General features: G+C 34.8%; 1 protein-coding gene across 1 annotated transcript in view; it reads left to right on the top strand.

Annotated features, from left to right (window-relative positions):
- The window catches only part of LOC149566684 (transmembrane E3 ubiquitin-protein ligase FLY1-like), a 190,089-nt gene that overhangs the window by 100,194 nt on the left and 64,902 nt on the right, over positions 1-24,993 (top strand). Inside the window, exons 11-12 of the mRNA XM_089819994.1 lie at positions 19-186; positions 20,514-20,842. Of these exons, the coding sequence (XP_089676120.1) occupies positions 19-186; positions 20,514-20,842 (497 nt within the window). The remainder of the gene's footprint in view (positions 1-18; positions 187-20,513; positions 20,843-24,993) is intronic.

Below are 24,993 nucleotides of genomic sequence, written 5' to 3'. Positions count from 1 at the left end.
TAGCGTGATTGAGTGCAGAATCTCTATTTAATGCGTTTGCTACAGCAGCATTTTTCAAGTTTGTGGTATTTTCTATTTTTGAGATGAGATACCTTCTTGCAATTTGGAAAGCACGAAGGCCAATGAATAATGGTGAAGTTTGGGAGACAATGAGGCGTGAACTATCTGTTCTTTACAGTCATTTCTGTAAGTGATTCGTATCATTAATGAATAATGGCAAAATCCTCACAGTACTAGTCTTGGATTTAGAAATAGTTAATATATATGTATTTTTTAATTTGAAATTTCCTCTTGCTGCTGGATAGATTCTTCACTTTGTTCTTTTTACCTTGTCTACGTAGGCTATGCTATTTCTTGGACTGTCATCAATGTTTCATATTGTAAATTCATATTATTCATGCTAGTATTTACTATGACCTAATTGAGCCAACTGTGAAATTGGCAGTAGTTTCTTTAGGTACGTCTGACGTAAGAACCTTACCAACACTTATTTATATTTAATTGGTTATTCTTGAGATATCATGTTACCACATAAGTGTGCATTTGGATGTACATATGGTAGTAAATAAAATTAGAGGAGGATCTATTGGGGTCTTCACCCATAAACCTTGAACACACAAGACAATTACAATACAAACAGCAAAAACAGGAAAATGAACCCAGTACCCATAAAATAACTAAAAAAATCCTAGCACTTGCCCATCAAGGGTAACAGGAAAACCTGAATCGAGAAGCCAGAAGTCTTACAATATCACCAGTAGACCCCAACTCTGAGTGTACAGGTCATCCCTAGAGGAGACTTGAGAGCAACAAACACAGTCAAAATTCTCTCAAGCATTGACGGTAGCCACATTCATCCCTGTACATCAATGGAGACCTTCCATAGTCTATTGGCTACCTTTTTCTATGGCTTCCTGAGCTTCCAACTGTAGCTGCTTTTAATTTTTATTTTTTTCTTGTGACCTTTCTGCTTCCCAGGTTTCTCCATGGTCAGTAGCATAGATAAAGAAGCAATACCTCCTAGGTCAAGAGCATCAACACTAAGAAAACTCTCTTGTGCTGATTAAGAAAAAGCTTCTGAGAATTGCTTCCTATCTGTGCCAGCAGAAGGACCTGTCACCTATTGATGGTCAAGAAAACTTCTGTATTTTGCACCTTACCCTTTGGAAAAAGTGGGAAGAGGTTTGATTGCTCCATATGGTTGCCATGAAGTCCACCAGAAGAAGCAGAAGTCTGGTTAGCCAGAAAAAAATCATGATTCGTCCAGATAAAATCCTTATCAAGCATTACTTGTTTCAGCTCTTATTGTTTTTGTGCAAACAAGTTCTGCATAGGTTTCTTAGAGGAACAACAATCTGACCTGTGTGCAATCTGATTGCAATGGAAACACCTAAAAGGCTAACTTTCTAAATACACAAATTGTAACCAAATGCCAGAAAAGAAGGTAATGCTGATGAAACGCAATGGGATACAGAATGTCAATTGGCCATCCAACTCAGGATTGTATTTGTTGAAGACAACAATATTTTCTGCTAACATTTGTATCATTCTAGTCTCTAGGTACTTTGAAAACCAAGGGAGGTTTTTAGAAATGGATCCAAAAGCAAAGTTTTGAGAAGGACACTTTATCAAGTCAAAGAATGGTTTCTAAAGGCACATAAGGAGACATTTAAATCCTTTGCAAAACTATTGTAAATTGTCTATGACGAAATTCACTCCTGAACTGAATGAAACAAAGAAGAGAAAAGACCTTAGAAGGTAAAGTAAAGGAGGGTGTCTCTAGATTAGACTAGTTAAGTCTGTCGCACTTCTATACCTTCACCTATAAAGTTATAAACCTTGAAACGTACAAAACAATTACAATACAAACTGCAAAAACAGGAGAATGAACAAAAAACCCGTAAAATAATTAAGAAAATCCTAACACTTGCCCATTAAAGTTATAACAGGACAGTTAAATCCAGATGTCAGAAATCTTAATATCATTAGTAGACCCCAACTCTGAATGTACAGATCTTCCCTAGAGGAGACTTGAGAGCAAAAACATGGTCAAAACTCCCTCAAGCATTGGAAGTAATCACTTTCATCCCTGTACAGCAGTGGAGACCTTCCATAGTCTAGTGGGTACCTTTGTCTATGGCTTCCTGAGCTTCCAACTGGAGCTGCTTTTAATTTTTTATTTTTTGTAGCCGTTCTGCTTCCCAGGTTTTTAAGGTCAGTAGCATAGATAAAGAAGCAATATCTCCTAGGTAATTTAAAAGAATATATGGGGAAGAGAGATCCTGAAGCTTACCAACATCATCACTCCAAAAGAGCTTCCACAGTAGAGAAAATCTTCTTGTGCTGATTAAACAAAAGCTTTTGAGAATTGCTTCTTATCTGTGCCTGCAGCAGGACCTGCCACCTATTGATGGTCACCTTACCCTTGGGGAAAAGAGGAAAAACCTTTGACTTCTTCATATGACTGCCAGCCCACCAGAAGAAGCAAAAGTCTGGCTAGTCAGAAAACAATCATGATTGCTCCAGATAAAATCTTCATCAGACATTGCTTGTTTCAGCTCTTATTGTTGTGCAAACAGGTTCTGCATGGATTTCTTAGAGGAACAACAATCTGACGTGTGTGCAATCCGATTGCAATGGAAACACCTAAAAGGCTAGGTTTCTAAATACACATTGTAATCAGATGCCAGAAAAGGAGCTAATGCGGATGCAATGCAACAGGGCACAGAATGTCAATTGGCCATCCGGCTCAGGATTGTATTTGTTGAAGACGGCAATCTTTTCTGCTAACACTTGTATCATTCCAGGCTCTAGGCACTTTGCAAACCAAGGGCGGATTTAAGAAATGGTTCGAAAATCACACCTTTGAGAAAGACACTATATCAAGTCAAAGAATAGTTTCTAAAGGCACATAAAGAGACAATTTTTTTGCTAAACTAACGTCAATTGTCTATGACAAAATTCACTCAAATTAATGAAACATAGAATAGAAAAGATCTTATTAGTTAAAGTAAAGGAGGATTTCTCTATATTAGACTAGTTAAGTCTGTCCACCTAGGAATCTCCTATCTCTGAAGAGGCCTTAGATATACATTCCTCCTAGAGAAATATCTGGTGCAGCTTTTCTGCTAAGTTGATCTGAAATCCCCCAAGAAAGTCTAATAATGGGAGCCAAATATACTGGCGACCCAATGTGCGTATCCTTTACACCTTTGTGTACTAGTGAGTCTATCCTTTGTTCTGAGAAATTCCATGGGGGTGCTTACCATCTCTGAGTCCTTGGTACTTTCACGATTCACCAACCTCCCCTTATCATCAGTACCTTCCAACCAATGTTATCATCAGAAAGCTAGCTGAGGGTGCATATTCATTAATGCCTCCAAACTTACACTTTAATCTTCAACAGTTCTTTCCCATGATGAATCCCCACTCCTCCAAAGCCTTACATCCCCTTTCTTTTCTCTGTAAAATTTGCTCAGTGCACTCAATTTACTAGTTAGGGAAGTGTCTAGTACTCCTTGAAAAACACTGAATAAAAAAAAAGATGTAAATGAAAGCTGGGCAGCCACCTACACATACCCAATATATGTACTCCGATTGGGACAGCCAAGGCAATAGCATGAATTATGGTAAATTTATTATTTCTTCCACAAATCTGTAACATATTTCTCACCTACAAATTCTATATGTTCACCAAGCATTGGCTAGGTGGGTTTTCATCCAAAAAATCAATATTAGCCTGAGGGTTTTCATCCTAGGTTGAGTAAACAATAGCTCTAAATCCCACAGAGGGTTTCAAATAAATAATCAAGAATGAATTACCTTGTGGAACTTGCTGGAAATTTTATTATTAAAAATACCTTTTTAATAATTAGCCTCAGTTCAATAAAACTAACTTCATTTTTAATTTGCTTTCTTTGAGCACTCGAGTCATTTAAAATTCAGTCTTGTAAATAATTAATGTAAGTAGTCTTTTAATTCACCTTTTGACTACTTAAATATCAATTGCATGAAAGCAAACTTTGGTATTGCCAACGCACTTTGAAGCTCATGGAAAATCCAACCTAATGAAAATTTATTCCAAAAGTACAATGCTTGTGCAAGAATTGTGGGAAGCATCTTGAATGTTGAAACTATTCCTTGAAAGAACAAGTGGATTCAACTTGATCTCCCAAACACAATGCCACTATCTAATATCCATCCCAAAAAGAGAGGGCACTCTCCAAGAAAGTTGGAGCTTCCAAAGATGCTGGAAAGGCTATAAAAAGTGGACATACCAGTCCTCTCTTCTCAAAGACTGCTTCTCGTCAAGATATTTGAACTTGTATGCCAATACTAGGATCTCAAAGGAATTTGAATAATGCTCCACCACAACTTCATTGTATCATTCTGATACAAATGAACTCTAGAGTAATGTCATTCTTTGTTGCATTGTGAAGTTGTCCGCCTCTCATAAATTCTTGGATCCCATATCCAAATTTGGAGTTTGCCATTCTCAATACTTGATTGCTGCTATTGTGCCACTCTAATTTTTGAAGGGTTCCTCTTGAAATCGTACGGTGGCACTTGTTGCTTCTATGTTAGGAAGGTTACTTCCCTCATAACCAATTCTTATCTCAAGATGGTTCTCCTCACTCCAAAGCAATCCTGAAAATGCAACGTATACCACTTTGTGGCACTGATACCAAAACATATCAACATGAGAGAATATCTCTTTTAGCTCCTTGAGACTATACCCTTGATGTCCTTCCCAAGTGCCATGATTATGTTGATTTTTTATGATTCCGGGAATGTGGAAGCATTGTATGGTATCTCATCATTTGTAAAGTCTTCTTTATGCCTTCATAAAAAAATTGAACCACAATTTCGTTTTTATTGTAGCTTAGTAACACCTTCAACTATTTGCTTAATTTCCTCTGCACTTTATTTAGGTTCTTGCTCATTGTCAAAATGTGTTGAAGTTTGCTTTTGGAGGCTTACATATTTGATTCACAATAATGTCTCAAGTAATATGAACTTATGAAGTATTAATTGAAGACATTAGTCACTTAATTTTAGTATGACTAATTTATATAGATAGCATCAAGAAAACAAACTAGAAGTTATCAAGAAGTGTTATTTTTCAGAGATCACTTCAAATGTAGTTGCATTGCCATTTTAGTATATACTTTTCAAATGCTTCAACCTCCTCTTATGTATATTGCAAATGACACATGGAGAGACATGTCTCCTCATGAGACATGTCTACCCATTATAATTAATAAAATAACAAATTATATAATATCTCATATATTAAATATATTATTAATATACATATACATATATATCACACTTATTTATGTAATATATATAGGTATATTTATACTAGTCTCATAGGTTTAATTGATTGAAGCTACCAAACATTAACACTCCCTCTTAGCTAGGGAGGATGAACAAGATTCATTCACAATATGAATAACATATTACCTCAATGTAAAAATGGTTTCTGAAATGTCAACTCATTTGACTTCCCAGTTTATTGGATGCCAACTTATTTGGCAAATGTCAACTCATTTGAAATTTGAAAGTCAACTCATTTGACTTTGAATATCAACTCATTTGACATTCATGAATGTCAACTCATTTGACATTCACTAAGTGCTTATATATTCATAAGGTATATGCACCTACATTCTCATAATGCATACCATATAAACATCCACCCTGCAAAGTGTATTCTATCATGATTTGCATAGACATTGTAAGATATCCATCATAATAGATTAAGTTATTGAAAGATCATCACCTTTCAATAACTTCTGCAAATACAAGTGATGATCATTTGGAAGTCATCACGTCCTCATTATATACTCAGGGGATAGGCCCATATAGTTATGAACAATATTCATAAATTACAGTCCTCTTAACTTTTATAATTTATTGATCATTGGAGAATCCTTCTCAACATGATCTACTCCCTCTGAGTCAATATGTCTAGATCACCAAAGGTTGACTAAAACATATCTTCTATTTTCTCTCTCTCTTTCAAGGTTTCCTTGATGAAGTGTTAAGTCTTCCTCTTTATATTAATCTCCCTCTTCCTACAAGACATCCTCAAAGGAAAAAAATCAAGACACATAGCTCTTATAGTAATAACATTACCATAATTATTCTCAATAATAAGAACATTAGAACTTTGATTTTAAATAATAATCTATATAATAATGATCTATTACAATTTTTCTAATATTATATATATGTACAAATTTATCTCTCTTTAGATAATGATCACATTTATATTGTACCATTCAATACGAATAATTATGAAAGAATGTTACCATATCTTATCAATACCTTGGCACATTATTATAAATTTAATATTTATCAAAATGATATATAATAAAAATGGGGATATGACAATGCTAATGTAGAAAGAAATATGCATTACCTTATACCATAATGATAGTTCAATGTAAAGCAAATTTACTTTACCTTTCTCCTTGTCTCTTACTGATTATCCATTATAAGTGGCACACTTTCCCAGCTTGTTTGTGGGGTCCGATGCCTATTTCCTCCAATGCTCGTGGCCTTCCCTTATACCGAGATGTGTGTTGTTTTACACATGGATGTTTCTTGGTACATAGAACATTGAACCGTGACCTAGCACCCTCTAAGACAATGTCTTTATTTCGTGTGTCATCCTTTCGCAAATCTCAACTGGTGAGTAGACTTTTTACTCCCACAATTTTACGTGTCCTTGTTCTTCCCAATGGGTAATACCTTGACTTGGTGAAAGAGTATTATGATGATGTGTCTATGCTGCACCTTCCTACAATGTTTGTACTTACATTTGATTGGATGAATTTTCCTCCCTTATTTGTTGACTCGACAATTTCTTCTCTTGACGGTGTGTCCACGCTTGATTTGGTTTTATTCTTGTCTGATATTCCTTTTATGTATAGTGAACACACATAAATAATGTCATCTCTTCTCTATCTATCGCATTGGAAACATACAAGTGAACCCAACTCGCTTCTTGTTGACTTAGCATGTACGTCAATGGTTTTGAATGCATTGAGGAGTAACTACCACCCAAGGTGGATGCTGCCACCTTTGAGCCACTAAGATGTTGACTGGATCATTTTGTCACCATGCTTATTGGAACTTCTAAAAGTATCGATGAAGGACTTTAAAACTTACAGAATAATTTCTAGGTGGTTTCTCATACCTATTGTGCATTATGGAGATGGATAAAATGCATCATTTACTAAGTGCAATGCATGTCACAATATTATACCTATCAACATTTCTGAACTCACGTTTATTGGGTGGCATGGAGACTCTTAAAAATGCAATGCTCACCATTATCAATTATTATTTGCAGTATAAATGGTGCTCTTCCACCATTTATTTCCCTTCCAATGTAAACCGCAATTATGAGGTTCGATGTCTTAGTTTAAAGACTCCTTCCACTATCCTTTTTATATTTGTGTGATGAGGAGGTCCTCACCACGATTGCATAGCTACCTGCAGAATTTATGACACGCAAAATAAACCTTCTCTGAGGTACTGTTCCACCATTTCTAAAGCTGCAAGTATGCTTGCTACCACATGTAAGGAAAGGGTTAGAGGACCTCAGTGCCAACATGCATGACCAAACAATGTCAGTGCGCGGAGGTGGCTGCTTGAGTTTCTGCTCTTTCTGGAAAAATGTGTCCCATACTTTGGCTTGTATATTGTAAATCGTTGTTGTATATTGAGTCTCATCAAATGTATTAATTTTGAATGAAAAAATTGAGATAAGAAAATATCTCATTATGTATCTTTGTATCTTATATTTGCAATTTGGCTCTAATACCATGTTATTTTTTAGAGATCACTTCAAATGTAGTTGCATTGCCATTTTAGTATATATTTTTCAAATGCTTCAACCTCCTCTTATATATATTGCAAATGACACATGGAGAGACATGTCTCCTCATGAGAAATGTCTACCCATTATAATTAATAAAATAACAAATTATATAATATCTCATATATTAAATATATAATTAATATACATATACATATATATCACACTTATTTATGTAATATATATATATATATATATATATATATATATATATATATATATATATATATATATATATATATGTTTATTTATACTAGTCTCATAGGTTTTACTGATTGAAGCTACCAAACATTAACAAGAAGGATTCCACCCTAGCTAAGAGGGAGTGTTGATGTTATTGTAGCTATGGTCGGATTTGTTCAGGCCGACATAGATAATATAAAGGTCATGATAATATAATTATTAGATTAACAATAGTTATATTATATATAATATGAGATTGAACACATAATTATTATATTATAATAACATAAATAATAATTATTATATATTAAACTGATAATATAATTATATAATAATATAATAATTAATATAATACGTTATATAATAATATAGTAATTAATATATTATGTTATATAATTATAATTATACATAATGAAAGGTGGTGTCCATTGGTTATAGGATACCACTATCATATATATAAGAAGATTGAGTCTTCCTCTGAAGTTTGAAGAAAAAAATCATATTATATTTTCAACAGAATGATCCTCATAATTGTTGTCAATGTGTTTACCAATAGTTGCCGATTTGAAATTTTCAGCAGGTTCAAATAGCATACTCTATCAAAAATTTTGGAAGGGCAATTTGACAATCTTCTTGTTAAGGAGTATTCCCTTCATTACCAGAGAAGTTCATGCACCATCTGCCTTTAATTCATCATCTCCATGGCAACTCAACTACTCATTTGCCTCTTCTTCCATCCTCTCTTTTTCCACCTCTCTTTATGTGTTCTCTAATTCTTTTTCTAACAACTTCACGTCTTTATTATTGCATTAGTGGCGGGACTCCCAAGTTCTTTTGCATAATAATAAAAGATTTTTTTTTCTGAGCTTATTGTTTTCAGTTTTCTTCCTTGCAGTGGATTGTTGGCTGGAAGGAGATGTCTTGGAATAGAGTTTTCTCTTTGGCATTGAGATATTTCACTCTTGACTTTCCTAATAACGTTACCCTCTTCTCCTTGGAAATCTTTGTTTCTTTTTTGAGCTTCTTATGTACTTTATAAATCCCCTTTTGGTCAGCTCCTCTAATTCTAATTTTTTTAAAAATTTTATGAAACGAAACTTGCTCTTAAAATTTAGCTGATAATTCTTGATATCAGTCAACAATTTTTGGTGTGCTCTCATGCACAGTTCATCTTTCACTTCTCACTTATCAATGGGGTTAGGTTCTGATATTTTCAAAATACCTGCAATAGTTCATTCATGGATTCTTGAAATGCCTTCATATTAGTATTGGCACTGAACATTGTCAAACACTCTGCTGAAGCCAACCTTCACTTGCTCAAATCACCATTCACTGTTGAACCATTGTCATACAACTAGAAATTCCACAAGAAGTGTTTGCTCCTTGATAGCCTAGCAAGAAGTGTGGCTCTATTCCACTGTAATAATTGCATTGGAATTTTCTTGAATATTTGCAATTTTCACAATCATGCATGATTTTATCACTATGGTGACCTTACCAAGAATATTGCCCTCAAACTTGCAATACTTATGAATTTAAACTTATAGGCATTTTGTAAAACACATTGCATGCAATCTTTTATGGAGTAACATTAATTACAGTTAGTTAAGTAGCTACAACAATGAATTCAAATCATGATTCAATTACAGAAGTATCACAACATTCAATAATTGCACAGTGACTGCCCGTTTATGCTCATTCATGGGTTCATCCATCTTCCAAGGAAAGACCTTAAGTGGGATAATCCAGAGAAAGGCTGGATCAAAGTCAATTTTGATGGGGTATTCAAGGTCAACCCTGACCAATCTGGTGTTGGTTGTGTGGCATGTGATGTAGATGCAACATTATTGCATTTGAAGCACATAAATTGGATAAAGGAATCATCAATGGTGTAGAAGCTAAGGAGACTCTTTTAGCAATTCAGGTGGGGAAAAAAATGTGGATCAATTGCACCTCGAAGGTGATTCATAGATTATCGTTAATGCATTGCCAATGGTAAGACACGTGTGTGGAAGTTGAGTTAAATTATTCATATCATTAGAAGTAAAATGGAAAATCTTCAAAATTTCAAAATTATACATATTTTTAGAGAGGGCAACCACGTTGCTGACTCTCTCCAAGTGGGCATTGACATTGCAACAAAGTAATGGCTCGGGTTTTTGAAGATTTACAGGGACTTTGTCTAATGGGTTAGTTGGCAGAATGACAAGGTGGCATCTTTCAAGTATGTTTGCATTGAATGGTATTTACTCTCGACACTGGTGGAGCATGTGAAATTCTTTTTTGAGAAGAAAGTCCTGACAAAAGGTGATCATTTCTTCTCTGCATGCTAAAATTACTTCTTTCACTGGCAATTTGTGAAATGGCCTAAGGGCGAGAATGGAGGTGAATTTCAGTCTCTGCACCTCCAAATAGTATATGGCCTTTTGGGGATGGGTCGCAGAAGAGTGTATGAAATAGATTTTCAAGACAGATGACCCTTTCTTCTGCATGTTTTGTAAAAACTTTCTTGAGAGATGACTACCTGATGGCCAATTACAAATACAAAACAAATACAGATGTAGTGTCCATGTTCTTTTCTTGGTGATGACACTGTGTGTGTGTGTGTGTGTGTGTGAGGAGTGTTGTCATGATCTCGACGCTATTCTGGCGGTTGCAATTCTAGGGAAGGGGTTTGTGTTGAAGAGAGGGGATTGAGTTGATGCCCTTGATTTCACCCCTCCCCTTTGATCCTCCCTTTTTTGACGGGCATTGTCAAGCAAGGAGGCTAGACATGCAGAAGCTGTGACGGGTTGGGGCTTCATAAAGGAGTATTCAGCTGGCTGGGAGACTGCACTGAGAGTGGGTACACCCTTAGTAAAGCTCCAGAAGTGGAGGGTTAAGTTCTCAAAGGAGGATTATAGGATGGAGAGGAGAGGAAGGAAAGCAAGCGAGCCAAAAAGGAACATTGTTGCTGCACTCAGTCAGGCCTTTTAAGTTGATCCTCTGGTTTTTTCCCTATGAGTTTTGTTCCACCTACTGTTTCTTAGTGTACATATGTATAGGAGCATCAACGTTTGTGTAGTTGTACAATTTTTTTTTTGTATTGAATTTTGTAAGGCCGGGACAGTAAATTGATTGGTGATTTCTGGGTAGTTAGTGTTTGGACAATTTTTTGTGGTGATGGAGGCTGTGAACATTTATTTCTGCTCATACTAGTGGGGTATGATTATTGAAGATATGTGGTTCAGCCATTTTTTTTATAGGAAATTCATATTTGACATAAAAAAAAAAAAAAAAAAACTTTACCAATAAAACTAAATGAATTACCCAGTGACAATATGTCAAACAGTTGGGTATTTTGAACTGTGTACATGAGACTGCCAATACTGCTGATACAATAACCAAAATCACAGAGAGTAAAAGTTGTCTCTAACCTCACAATGAAGCTGAAATTGCTTGCAGAGGATAATATACTACAATAGAATGTGTTGATTGCTCTTGGAATGGCAGATTTGGGTTGATAAACTCTTGCCACAGTAGAAATATTCCCTAGAACAGAAAGCATATATTCCAGAATTCCTCCAAATAGCTGATATTCTTGAATCAGGTGCTTGAAACCTCCTTTAGCAGACTCTGCAAAAGAATTATGTATTTTAATGACCAGCAAGTGGCTATAAACAGTTTTCAGGATTTTTCATTCCCTTTTACAGGTTTCTGTACTGTGCAGATCTCCTTATGTGCTGTCACAGCCTTTATCAAGTTTAAATATTTTTTTTTCTACTTTATTCCTATTCAAGCTGCAGACTTGTTCCTTTACTCCAACACCTTCCCACCAATGTTATTGCCACAAAACTAGCTGAGGGTGCATAGTCATTACTTCCTCTAAATTCACCCTTTAATTCATAGTGATTTTTCGCCACAATGAATCGCCACTCTCCCAAATTTTCCCTCTGATTCGTAGTGATTCTGCTTTAATTGATCTGAAGATCTGAGTAGATTTAATGGTCAACAGTAAAATATTATTTTAAAGAGATTGATTGTTTGCTTGCGAATCACTTGGGAGTTTGGCTATATATTTGGGGAGCTATTTTATTTATAAAATTCTGGTTCCATGTTTCTAGTTGGATTATTCAAAGAACTGGCTGTGCCAATGGCGGAACACAGGTAAATCTTCAAAATGCATAATAGTTGGGAAGTGTAGCTGTTAATTTGTATTCATTACAAAGTATTTTTAATATTGTTATTCAAATATCCATTGCCAGGTGAATTGGGGAGGTTGTGGAAGAGTTATCAACTGTTATTGTTAAATTGGAAATATATTTATGGAATCCACTACCAAACCTCTACTGGGCGGATCTGGGGATTTATGAGAACAAGGAGGATGCAGTAAAGAGGGCCGCAAACATATTTCTAAGGTTTGAAACCCCTGAAAACTCCTCCACTGCCATTACCTTGAATATTTTCTCAATTTCTGGCTGCATCACTGCCCTTGCACATAGACAGAGACATGGGGTCAAAGGAAGTAAATAATAATGCCAAGGCTGTGTATATGGTGACAGTTTAGACGCAATATTAGAGATAAGGAGGAGATTGTATCTTTCTAGAATCAATACAAGGAGAACAAGGGTAAGGTCAATTTAGAATGTTGGAGGTTCGGCACTCCAGTAGCTAGCCACAGCTCTCAATTAGCTAACCATTCTCAGAGTTGAGGAGGTGTGGAGGTTTTGGTGGGAAGTGTGAGGATATTAGGAAGAAGCAATGTCATCTTTGAGGGTATTACACCCTCACATGAGATATCACACAAACCTGGGTCTTTCTATGTATTGGAACTGCACTCATGCGTCCAGTGAATTGTTATTCTTACAACAGTTATATATATCAGTTGTGGGGGAGAAAATTTAAGGTATTGATCTCCTTAAAGACTGTAACACAGTACCAACTTAATCTTTAATCTTGTAAAGAGAAAAAAATACAATTTTTCTCTATCACAACATTGAACTTAGTTTCCTAAATTCCATAGCACCATTCATGAGTTGAATTCACTGGAGTCTTTTTAATAAAATGCTGCAGTTATTGTTTAATTCTTAAAAACAAGACAATAGTCACTTCTGGTATTTATCACCACCTGTGATTTTATCAAAGGTTTGTCAAAACTACTAAAACTTTAGCCTAGCACATTACAAGCCTCAAATAATTTGAAAAATAAGAATACAAAAAAATTAATTTTCCCCTTCCAACCATTGAAAAGAAATGGAACTAATTTTTCCTTGAGCAATACCTAACTTATACAAAAAGAATCCATGCTTACAGTTCATAAATCAATTTCATTCACCAATGTTGCTTTGATTCCACATATTAGATTTTTACAAAGAGAAAGATAAGAAAAAGGATGAATAGAAGATCGATTGGTGACAAACATCCATATGAATTTCCTTGATGTGAAGATGTCATATAGCATACAGTTGTGTAGCAACATGTGACAAATAAATAATCACGTGACTCATTTGTGACCTTTGATTTTCTGATCTGTTATTGTATTTTCAATATTATCTTATTAATACTTAGATCAATTTGGAAGATTAAGTACAAGGTGTTTAAGCTTATGAAAGTTCTATGAGAAAAGCAAAATTCAAGGATAAGCTTGATATGATAGTGACGCAAGCATGTACGTGTATTGCAGTATTGGTGATTTATAACGGTGAAATAAAATAAAATGTCCCCGCATGACACTTTCTTCCTTAATTTTTAACCATAGTTCCTGGACTTTCCAAGACTCTCCAAGTCTTGGCAAGTTCTGAGTCAAGTCACACTAGCCAATTCCCAATGACCCATGGCTCTCTAGAAACTTGGCCTAGGCAAAACTCCCCCAAAACCTGGTTTTTGCCAAGTCCTACTGAGTTTTGGCCAAACCCTGCAGATTTTTTGCTGAGACCTGAGTCAAGTCAGCCTCGCCAAGTCTGTATTGAGTCCAAGTCTAGAAACTGTGGTTTTAAGTTATAACAGTACAAATATAAACAATCCTAGGCTAGCCTTATTTCCTTTTCAACATTTTCTAACATCTTAAAGCTGGTCTTCATATCTCTTGACACTTAATTCAAGTTAGCTTAACTCGGTGATTCCCAACTCATTCCGTACGCCAATCTTAATAATTTACTTGCTGGTTGCTAATAACACCACTGCCAGTTCATGGTGAAGAATATTTCAACGGTGATAAAGATAGATGCCTCATGGAGTGGCTTGTTCAATCTGCTGTGAGGAGGTACTCCTACAACGATGAATGTATAGTCCACTCAAGAACTAGCAATAAAAGAAGAGACTGCCTAAGGCAAAGAACCTATACACACATTATGATGGGTTATCAAAGAAAATTGATAGTCTGTCCAAGGATGCATCCAACCTGTTACAAGGCACGGGACAACCCTCCCCCATAAATGCAACTGCCTAAACCATTAAACAAACTGTCTTGTTTTCAAATGTGTTTTACTTCAAGTGAAAGCTGTCCAAAACTGAATCCAGCAAATGTTATCAAAAGAGCATCCAAGGCATGGAATGAAATCCATCAATTGAAAGTGAAATGAGGCAAAACTGGAGGAATCTATAGAAGAAAATTTCAATCAAACTAGGACCAAATAAACTTGGTTTGACTTGAGACCAAAAATGACTAACAAACAGCAGTCAAAGGAAATTTGTGGAAAAAACCTTCCAAAATTATATCTGCAATCTTGTGTGAGTGAACAGCATCACTGTCCAACTCCCAATGTTATTTTACACTGAAGATGAAGGGGGTTTTGATAAAAATTCTTATAGCCTTTAGGTGCTCAAAAAATTCCATTTGCAGATCAACATTCAGAAGTGTAGTTTATTGGAAGGGCTGAAAGCTCAATGGATGGAGAAGTTTAAATTTTATACATAAACCAGAAAGACAGATAGTCAGAAAATGCGCATACCAATATGTTAGCATGTGCATAAACTAATTTATTGTAAAACAAGGAAGAAAAAAGTCCATGAAGTGTGTGAGGAAAATTCCAAAAATCACAAAGGACAAACCAGTGGAGGAAATTAAATTAGGCTAGACATATGGCAAAGAGAATGACAAAGCAGAAGATTCCAATCAATCCTATATGGAGGATGGAAGTGAGAAGGGGTCAATCAAAATTAAGATAGCAGCTATTTGAAGGAAAGAAACTAATACAAGGAAAACACATTGCATGGACAATGTTTTATAGACTGTCAACTAAGTCCTCAATGAACTTTGAGAAAGCTGGAATACCTTTGTAGGTAGTTGCTGAGGGTAGCTTAGCCATTATATAGGATAGTTCATGTTTTCTTGGAAAATATAATCCTTTAGGGAAGGAGAGTTGTTTCATGAGGCATTCAAAGGGACAATACCCATTTGTACCAATTGGTTGGTGCCTCTTGAGAAGTTAAAGAAGCACTTGTGAGACATCATCATTTAGGATTTTTTCTGGCAAATGTTTTCCGGTTCTCATTTACTAGCAAGAGGAAGCTGACTAAGACCGAAATTTCTTGATGGGGCAGAAGCAGATATGATTTCCCAGAAATATGCAAAAGAAAAATCCCAAGCCAGAACAGTATTTTTTAACGTCCGATCCAGTGGCTGCGGAAAGGCCAATCTGACCGCCTCCTGAATATACTCACGTAGATCTATTGTGTAATTCACCATGCTGTGGAATGGTGTCAATTCCTTCTGTAAGAAGCTCACACTTAGGCCTTCTAAGGATTGGAGGGACCTGTTTTGCCCTAGAAAAATTATCCACTATAAATTCCTCTGGTGAAGCTTTGGATGTTTCTGTAGAGAAGCTCTTGCACATTGTACCCTCCTAATTAGGCTTCTTAGGTGTCTTATTGGCTGGTTTGTGAAACATCCCAGAAATATGCAAAAGAAAAATCCCAAGCCAGAACAGTATTTTTTAACGTCCGATCCAGTGGCTGCGGAAAGGCTAATCTGACCGCCTCCTGAATATACTTACATAGATCTATTGTGTAATTCACCACGCAGTGGAATGGTGTCAATTCCTTCTGTAAGCAGCTCACACTTAGGTCTTCTAAGGATTGGAGGGGCCTGTTTCGCCCTAGTAAAAATATCCACTATAAATTCCTCTGGTGAAGCTTTGTATGTTTCTGTAGAGAAGCTCTTGCACGTTGTGCCCTCCTAATTAGGCTTCTTAGGTGTCTTATTGGCTGGTTTGTGAAACCCATTGGAGATCTTTCCCTGCACATTTAGAGGAATTTTGACGTCCATACAAAACTTTGAAGATTTTCCCATATGCATTAAGCAAATTTTGAGGAGATTTTGATAACCTTTTATTGACTACAGTTTTCTGCATTACCAGAAAGAGAAAACTTGCTCATGTCATCTTCATTGTGTTGTTTTTTTCTCAACAGTCCAGTGATGGTGGGAAACCAATTCATCTTGTTTGGAGACTGAACACTATTTAATGGAGATTGAAACCCTGTGTTTCCTGTGGAGCTCATTTCATTGCTTTCTTAATTTGTTTGTATTCAACCACAATCCCCTCTCTCTGTGAAAACTTGAAGTAATTGATTTGCTCAATACTTCTCTATCTGTCTGACGGAAGGGAATGAACTGAAATGCACAATAGACTCCGACACCTGTGTGAAAAAACTGAATGAATCGATTTGTATATGAATTAGTGGTTTTAAACTGTTCCTTCTAGGTTGCATGGGTGCATGCACCCACACCCCTGGTACCGGTACATGTATGGGTACTCAATGGAGAGGATCATAGCTAAGGACCTTAATTCTGATTTTTTTTTTCCCTTTTTTTGTTTGCATATCAGCTTCTTGTTTATCAAGCTTAATTCAATATGTAATTAGATTGAAACTTTGATAGAGTAGTGATTAACAGTAAAGTTTAGCACTGTTTAAGTCATAAGTTTATCATTTGCAATATGTCATTGTTATATGATTTATGATCTTGTTTATGTTTAATGTTTGCCTTCTCTGTTATGCAGCTACTATTATCATATATTATTATTACAAACATATAGAAAATCTGAAACTGATAACAATACAGTAGATTTGCAAATTTTATCACTGTTCTTATTTTGAAAATCCATTGTCATGACTCATAATTTTAGATTTTCTATAAATATTAAATTTTAATTAAAATGTTTTGGCATACCCAAGTTATTGATCTTCTAAAGATCGCTGCAAATGTAATAGTATTGCCTTATTAGGTATATAGGTTCCAAAGGCAGTGCTCCTAATATAAATAAGTGAAAGAGATGAATAGACATGTCCCTTTAAGGGACATGTCTATATGTTTATTAATAAATAATATTATAACCATAGTTATAATATTATGGTATTATATATATATATATATATATATATATATATATATATATATATATATATATATATATATATATATATATATATATATATCATTTAATAATAAACATACATTATAACTATATCTCATATATAATTATATTTAGCTTTATCCAACTGTAGCTACCACGCATCAACACCCCTGTACATAATTTTGAAAAATAGTTGTATGGTGTACCCATACCTGTACTGGTACCCTAAGTACCAAGTACCCCTGTCCCCATACAACCTTGTGTTCCTTGTTAACGGTGATTCAGACGAGCTTGTTTTGGAAGGAAGGAACATTTTAGTGGTGTAATAAACTCAAATTTATAAAAATAAATGTTGAAAAATATCAATGGTCAATTTCAATTTTACAACTAAAAATTATTTTCTTTTATTATAAGAAAATTATTGAAATACATATTTAAAGTATAATTATAATTTTCTATAAATATTTATCATTTACTATGATGACTTATAAAAAATTGTTGATGGATTTTATGGTTGATATAGTTTATCAAAACACAATCAAAGATCAACAAACAAATAATCAATATTTAGAACCAATTGTCAATCTATTAGGTCTAAAGCTTTTTAAAATAAATGATTGATAATAAGAAGAATTTCTAAGATTGAGCTCTTATGCTATATAATGATTATATCATACAATGTTAAATAATATCAATGTTTATTTCAATTTGAATTAAAATAGAACTTCATTCATCACAAGAAAATTGTTTATTTGCATATGTAAACTATAACTACCATTTTGTATAAAGATTCATCATTCACTATTATGACATAAATATTGTTGGTAGATTCTATGGTTATTGCCTAAGTTTCCGGTTTGGATTCGGGTTCGTTTGTACAAGAATATATATATATATATATATATATATGTGTGTGCATGCAGCAAATAAGTTCATGCACCACTATGCTAATTTTAAAGAAACATAGCAAAATACACCACCATATCAATGTTTTAGTTAGAAAATAATAATGTCAACTAATCAACCATCATGATCAAATATCATGAAAAACCATCAAGTGAATCATCATCATTCTGCTGTTGCACATTAGAATCACAAAAAGTAATGCTATAGGCCTGTTTAAGGCCCATGTTGTGATTGTGTCATATTGTAAGCTTCACACTTTAATTGTCATACTCAAATGATTCAAAGACAACAACTTTGGATCAGACTCGATGAAGCCAAGAAAGTAGGCTTTGGATCTTAATTCTACCACAGTAAAGATCTCTTTAAATTTTGTTCAATACATAGTTTTCTATACATGTTAGCCTATATGCCCAACATAAATTTCATAATAGATGTGTGACACTTTGATACATTCCAATTCTTCTCAAGTAGCATTTAATTCAAATTAAATATGATTAGTTATTTGCATAGTAACACGGGGACTCTCCCGGCCCCCCTTGCCCCACGACCCAAAAACGGGGACTTCGGGACTTTGTTCCTCCGTCACCAATGGCACCACTAGATTTCGCCACCTCCGTCGAGGATGGGGGGACGTCCCGGTGTTGACTATTTGCTGATTCGACTATTTATGTTCAATGTTCAATGTTCCAATTCAATGCAATGTTCAAGTATTTACTCTTTACATCTTTATATCTTATATTGCAATACAATTATTCATAACTAGCATTTTAACTACCATATGTATAGTATATACAACCCCTCTTGTACCCCACCACTGTCCCCTCGCCGTCCCCCCATCGTCCCCAAATTAAGGCCCCTTTGTCCCCTTGTCTTGGAAACTTGTCCCCCCATTCCACCGGCCCCCTATCCCCCAAGGCGGTGTAACTAAGGTAATTTGAGTCCAATCATGTGCTTGAGTCTAATTCTAAGTCTGATTTGGCATTAAAAACTTTTTGAAGAAATAAATAAAAAGGTGTTCTTTGACCAAATTCTCTAAAATTTTGTCCAGGTTCCTAGGGTGGAATCCAAAGTCGCTCAAAAGTCATTTGAATTCTTCCAGGGATCCTTTGAGAGAATTCCCAACAAAATTCGCTCTTGTGGTAGACTTTTGACAAAATCTGACAAGGACCTGATTTTTGAGAGAATTGAACCAGTAATTCCTAGGTCCAGGAGAGAATCTGGTAACTTAGGTTATTGCAGTCTATCTAAACAAAATACAAAAAATAACAAATAAATGATCAATACTTGGAATTGGTTGTCAATCCATTAACTTTGAACCTTTTATGAATAAATGATTGATAAGGTGTATTGATGAAATATAATTCTCATCTGTTTTCTTAGTAGTATTTAAGTTTTCCATAGGTTCAAAATAGTTAGAAAGCATGCAACTATCAGCTATATTCTTCCACCTGTTCTTAGTGCAAGCGCTAGTTAATAATTATATTGCTTGCATTCAAGTAGTTATTGATAAGCAGATGTCTATGCTTATTTGGTCTTTATACTCTATATTGTTTCATGTTTTCGGTTGAGGACCTATAATAACATTACCCATATTGGGAATTGATTAGTGAAAACAAAATGACTAAAGAAAGTGATTCTTCTTATGAAGATGACATCGTTCGGTACAAGGTTGACAAAATCAGATAACTGAAAATAATTGCAAGTTGAGATAAAATTTAATATGGGTATTTTCTGTGAACTCCTATGAAGAACTTTACCAAGTATAGAGACAATTTGGTTCTTCATCATGCTTGAAGATTAGCTAGTATTTAAATATGAATTAATGAATGTTTTTTTATCTCTTTGCAATCATTAATCAATAAACTAATTTGGAAATCTTCCTAGGATGATTTCTTAAGGAAAGTAGCTACTTTTTAGTTGGAGGATGTACTTGGGGATCAGTATTATTAGATGTTAAAATTTGAAAGGTTATGGATTATATTTGTAGAGCTATATATGTTTTTTTTCAAAAAGTTACATATTTCAAATGAAAATTGATAAAATAGTGGCCTTGTACTCTATTATTTGATTTTTTGTAATAGAGATTTGATGATCTTTATGACAGCAACAAGTTTAGCTTGCTCAGTGTCAATCCTATTTTACCAAAACATTTTATATATCTTGGCCAAAGTTGATTATTGTATTTTCTTTTTCCTTTTCAGATGGTGTTCTTTTAGGAGGAATCATTATCATGTATGAGTTTCACACATTCTTACGCTCCATTCTGCTTGTTTTGTACTCCTTTTGGCTTCCTCAAATAATTACAAACATTATCCGTGATACAAGAAAACCACTACATCCTCATTACATTGTGGGGATGACCATCACTCGATTGGCAGTTCCACTTTATGCCTTTGGGTGCCCAAGGAATTTCATGCGAGTTGACATTGATATAAAGTGGTGTATCTGTTTGACAATATTCTTGGGCTTTCAAGCCTTAATTCTCCTCCTTCAACATTATTTGGGAGCTCGTTGGTTTATTCCTCGCCAGGTTTGACTCATAAACCATTAGCATGATGATTTTGTCTTTTGTTGATTCTTGTGATGTTTGTTTAGCTTCCTAACATGATTTGCATTCTATCTAATAAGCTATAGTCATATCTAATTTTTCATTATACTAGAATTTTCTCAGATCGATAGTCATATTTGGTTTACGTAGATTTGTTGTTAACAATATTTTTAGGCCTTATTTTCTTAATTTTGGAAAAGCTATGGTCTCTAAATGTTTTTATTTTTATTTTTATGTTCAAGTATGTTAGCCAAATATTTTAAAAAAAAGTTTATTTTCATTGTTGGCAAAGTAATTGAAACATCTTTTATACAAGAAGCGAAAAAAATAGAAACTATTTATGAAGATATTTTCCTGTAAGATTCGAGGGTAAATAAGTATAGGACAATCTTACTACTCATGACAGATCATTGATGATTATTTCCCAGGCATGCACCTTTAGTAAACGTGTGCAGTTACAGCCAAATAACTAGTGGAATTTTAGTGTTCATGGTTGGCCTTGTTACATATTAATGGTAAGATAAAGCCTGGTGCATTAGAAATTTTTTATGTTGTTGTAATACTACTCCACCATTACTAAATAAAAATAATTAACTCGATCAAATTTATAGAGTATAAACCAATGAGAAACTAATTGATCAATGTGTCACAACTTTTTGCATGTAGATTTCCTTCTATTTTGGGTTTGTTTTTACTATATCTTCTTTCTTTGTTTCACCTTGTCATAATTTGGTTGTGGCACAGTTCTGTAATTTTATCAATTTTAATATTATTTTCTTTATTGTTTTTAGAAAGAAATCTCATAGCTCAATTATATATGATACATGGAAAACTGAGATTTGCTATGCATTTGGGTATAAACAACTTTTGTCTCATTGTTAGTGAACGTATTACAAGGTTTGTTCGGGTAACTTCTTTGCAATTGTGACATTGATAACATAGTGAACCCAAGAGGGAGTGACACACCATGAGAGCTATCCAAAGTCAATCAGTTTGTGTTAATTTCCAACAAATTGTGATCCAATTGCTAGTTTTGCTTCCAAGTTGGTGAGTTTGAAATTGTTTTCAAGAAAAAAGGATATTAGATATTTCATTTTTCTCTTCTTTGACATCGTCAAATTATACTTCTATACTGGGTTTTAGGCAATGTTAGGAGCATTTTCTTGATCAGCATTCAAATTGGCTTGAAATTTGACTAGTTTGTACAAGGGGCAGTAGAGTCTCTATTATACTATTGATAGCAATAGGAGGTGGTTACGAACATGGATCACAATATTAATGCAATGCTTCTCTTGTTTTCTCCCTTGCATTGCAACTTCTTGATGTAGACTTGGCATTGTGCCTATATTTGTGCCCTCTTGTGTTATGTATGTGGATCATTTTTGGTGCTTTGATCTTTTTTTAGTTACTTTATCGTTGCAATATGCGATTTGGAGTGCTTACTTTATGATCTATTTTGATGTATGTTTCATGATTGTTTTGAGCTCAAGATGTGTTGAATTGCTTATTAGTGATTTGGATTATGTTAATATCCATGGATCTTCTGAAAATGTTTAGATTCCTATATATGATTCTATTCGGGCAGATTGCTAGAAGACCAGACTTATAGATTTCTGTGTGTCTTCTAAACTGCAATCTAGCCCTCCCTTATACCTAACTCAAGGGGCATGCTCATTGAATGGACATGTCCCTCTCTAGGCTGGCCTACTTAACAACATAATTGTTTCCTCAAGATTGGTGCCTATTCCAAGAGTTACTAATGGTTAGTAACTAACTAACCACACAAGTAAATAAGAAGGCTTATAAAAGCCACAAGGAAGATGCCAATTTGTCTAGAGGGGACAATATATTCTAGTGACCAATACTTAAGGGAACTCATGCATCTAAATCAAACTGATCTGAAAATCAGAACACTTGTCTTGTCAAAGTTACAAGGAATCAACACTCCCTCTTAACTTGATAACTGATAGAGACATCTAGCAACATCCAGAGATGACTAAGCATAGATATACACACTATACCTTTCTGAATTTCGAGCATGATGCATCATTATACAAATGATACCTAAAAACACATCATATTACAAATCTTGTAATATAAGTTATCACCGGAGCTTGTGATCAAATCACTAAGCATCGTTCGTAATACAAACTGATGGAGCCTAAAAATTTAGGTCTCCACTTGTCAAATGATGTTGAAAACTAAAGATATCAGAAGTCTATATCACGAAACTTGTCAGAAAAGATCGACAATTCAAATTCTAAATATATTGATGAAGATAATGCATAATGAATATGGACAGTGAGATATAAAGGTTACAGAAAACCTGATAAAAGGAGAGTTTGCTAAGGAAATATGTAAAATTTGCCTAGCGTATACTAACAGGAGGTATAGAGTTTGTGCATAATGAAATGAGTCAACAGAGGATTCTTCTATTCACTATAAGAGAATCCAGATGCAGTAATGAACAGAATTTGAACCTGTTACCTCAGATAGTACTCTTGTTGAACACGTAGAAAAAGAAGTTATAGTTTGCTCCAGCATTGAATAAGCACTTTGGCAATACAGGCTTCTTTCTGAATCAATGACCAGTGACAACCACCATTAAAGATTCAGCCTCCAAAGCTTCAAGCAAATCAATTGCTCATCCGCTGCAGATGTAATCTGTCCCAAAGCAGTAGTGCAGCGCTAAGAAAGGAGGTTTCCAATGTTACCAGCAGCAAATGCACAAGTATTGGTTCTGGTTCCAAAAGATTTAGGGAAGAGATTTTCAATAAGTTTATCAAATGTGGCCTGAAAATTTTTTAAAGCAAGACCAATGGAATGACTCCCAGGTGATGGATTCAATTTTGCAACCCAAAAATTAGTCAACTATGTGGATTGGAACAGAAGATTGGATTCTTCAGCCTGAACAATTAGAAGAGCTGCAGAGGTTTGCTGACAATAGAGATTTACATAAAGAGTGGAGAGCTACAAAAGAGCCAAGTCAGGCTTGTCTTGTACATTAAGGAGAAAGCTAGATATGCAATTAATCCAGATACTGTAATTGATATACAGGTTAAACATATCCATGAATACAAGAGGCAGCTATTGAATACTTTGCAATTATATAAGTACAAAATGGATGAAGGAAATGAGTCCAGAGGAGAGGCTTGTCAGAATTTCGCCCCCTGTGTACGCGTATTTGGTGGCAAAGTATTCGCAATGATATAATGAAACACATAAAATAGTGGATAATGGAAATAAGAACAATACCTCAGAAATCCGGCAGTTATATTCTATTCAAAGGTATCTGACGATAAAAGAGAATTATTCTGGGAGGAAATGCTGGAAAATTTCTTTATTTTTTATCTTGCTCAATACTAATTCAATTTTATTTTTCTTTCATTGTAGGTATGGAGCGGCAGGGATCTGTATTTGAAAGAGCGGAAGCACATAGTGAAAGGAAAAAGATTCATATGTGGAGCCATTACACGCAGGAGCTGCCTCAGATTGGAGGATGAAGAATCACTGTGGAGGAATAAATTTTGAACTAAGCAAACAAAGTGAATACAAGGAGGTAGCCAATGTCAAAGCGATGTATGGCAGAAATGGTCAATCTCGATCAAACCTTAATGCAGTGGCAAGTTGGATCCATATCATTTCAATGTTGAGGCGTTGTCTGAGCTATGTGCGGCAAGGACATTCTCCCTGATGCTGATCGAACTGAGGATGTGATACACATGCTACGGCAGATTGCAGAATTGTTCCAAATGTTTCTTTCTTTCATCAAACGGCTACTCAAATATCCCTTGAGCGTATTCTCTATACTTGGGCTGTTTGACATCTTGCAAGTGGATATGTCCAAGGTTCATCTAACGAACGCATTGAATTGGAGGAAATCTTGTGATATATTGATGCATGGGGAAGAAAATATTTGAGCGCAGTAGACTTTTATAAAAAAGAAGAGAGAAAACATAATACGCAAAACTATATTAATTCTTGGCCATATTAAATCATTATTATCTTAAGGATAAATGATCGGTTAATTGTAATGAAGGGGTATGATTTTTGGATGAGTAACCGACCCCTTTGGATGTTTTATAAATATGAGATGTAAAACAAGGGAGAGGGACAATATTCATAATCATTTT

Source organism: Cupressus sempervirens, chromosome 3 (assembly GCF_028749045.1).
Source record: "Cupressus sempervirens isolate cs-2001-9-10 chromosome 3, ASM2874904v1, whole genome shotgun sequence".
Taxonomy (NCBI): Eukaryota; Viridiplantae; Streptophyta; class Pinopsida; order Cupressales; family Cupressaceae; genus Cupressus; species Cupressus sempervirens.
Note: the sequence above shows the minus strand (reverse complement) of the source record. Positions and strands in the feature narration are given on the sequence as shown.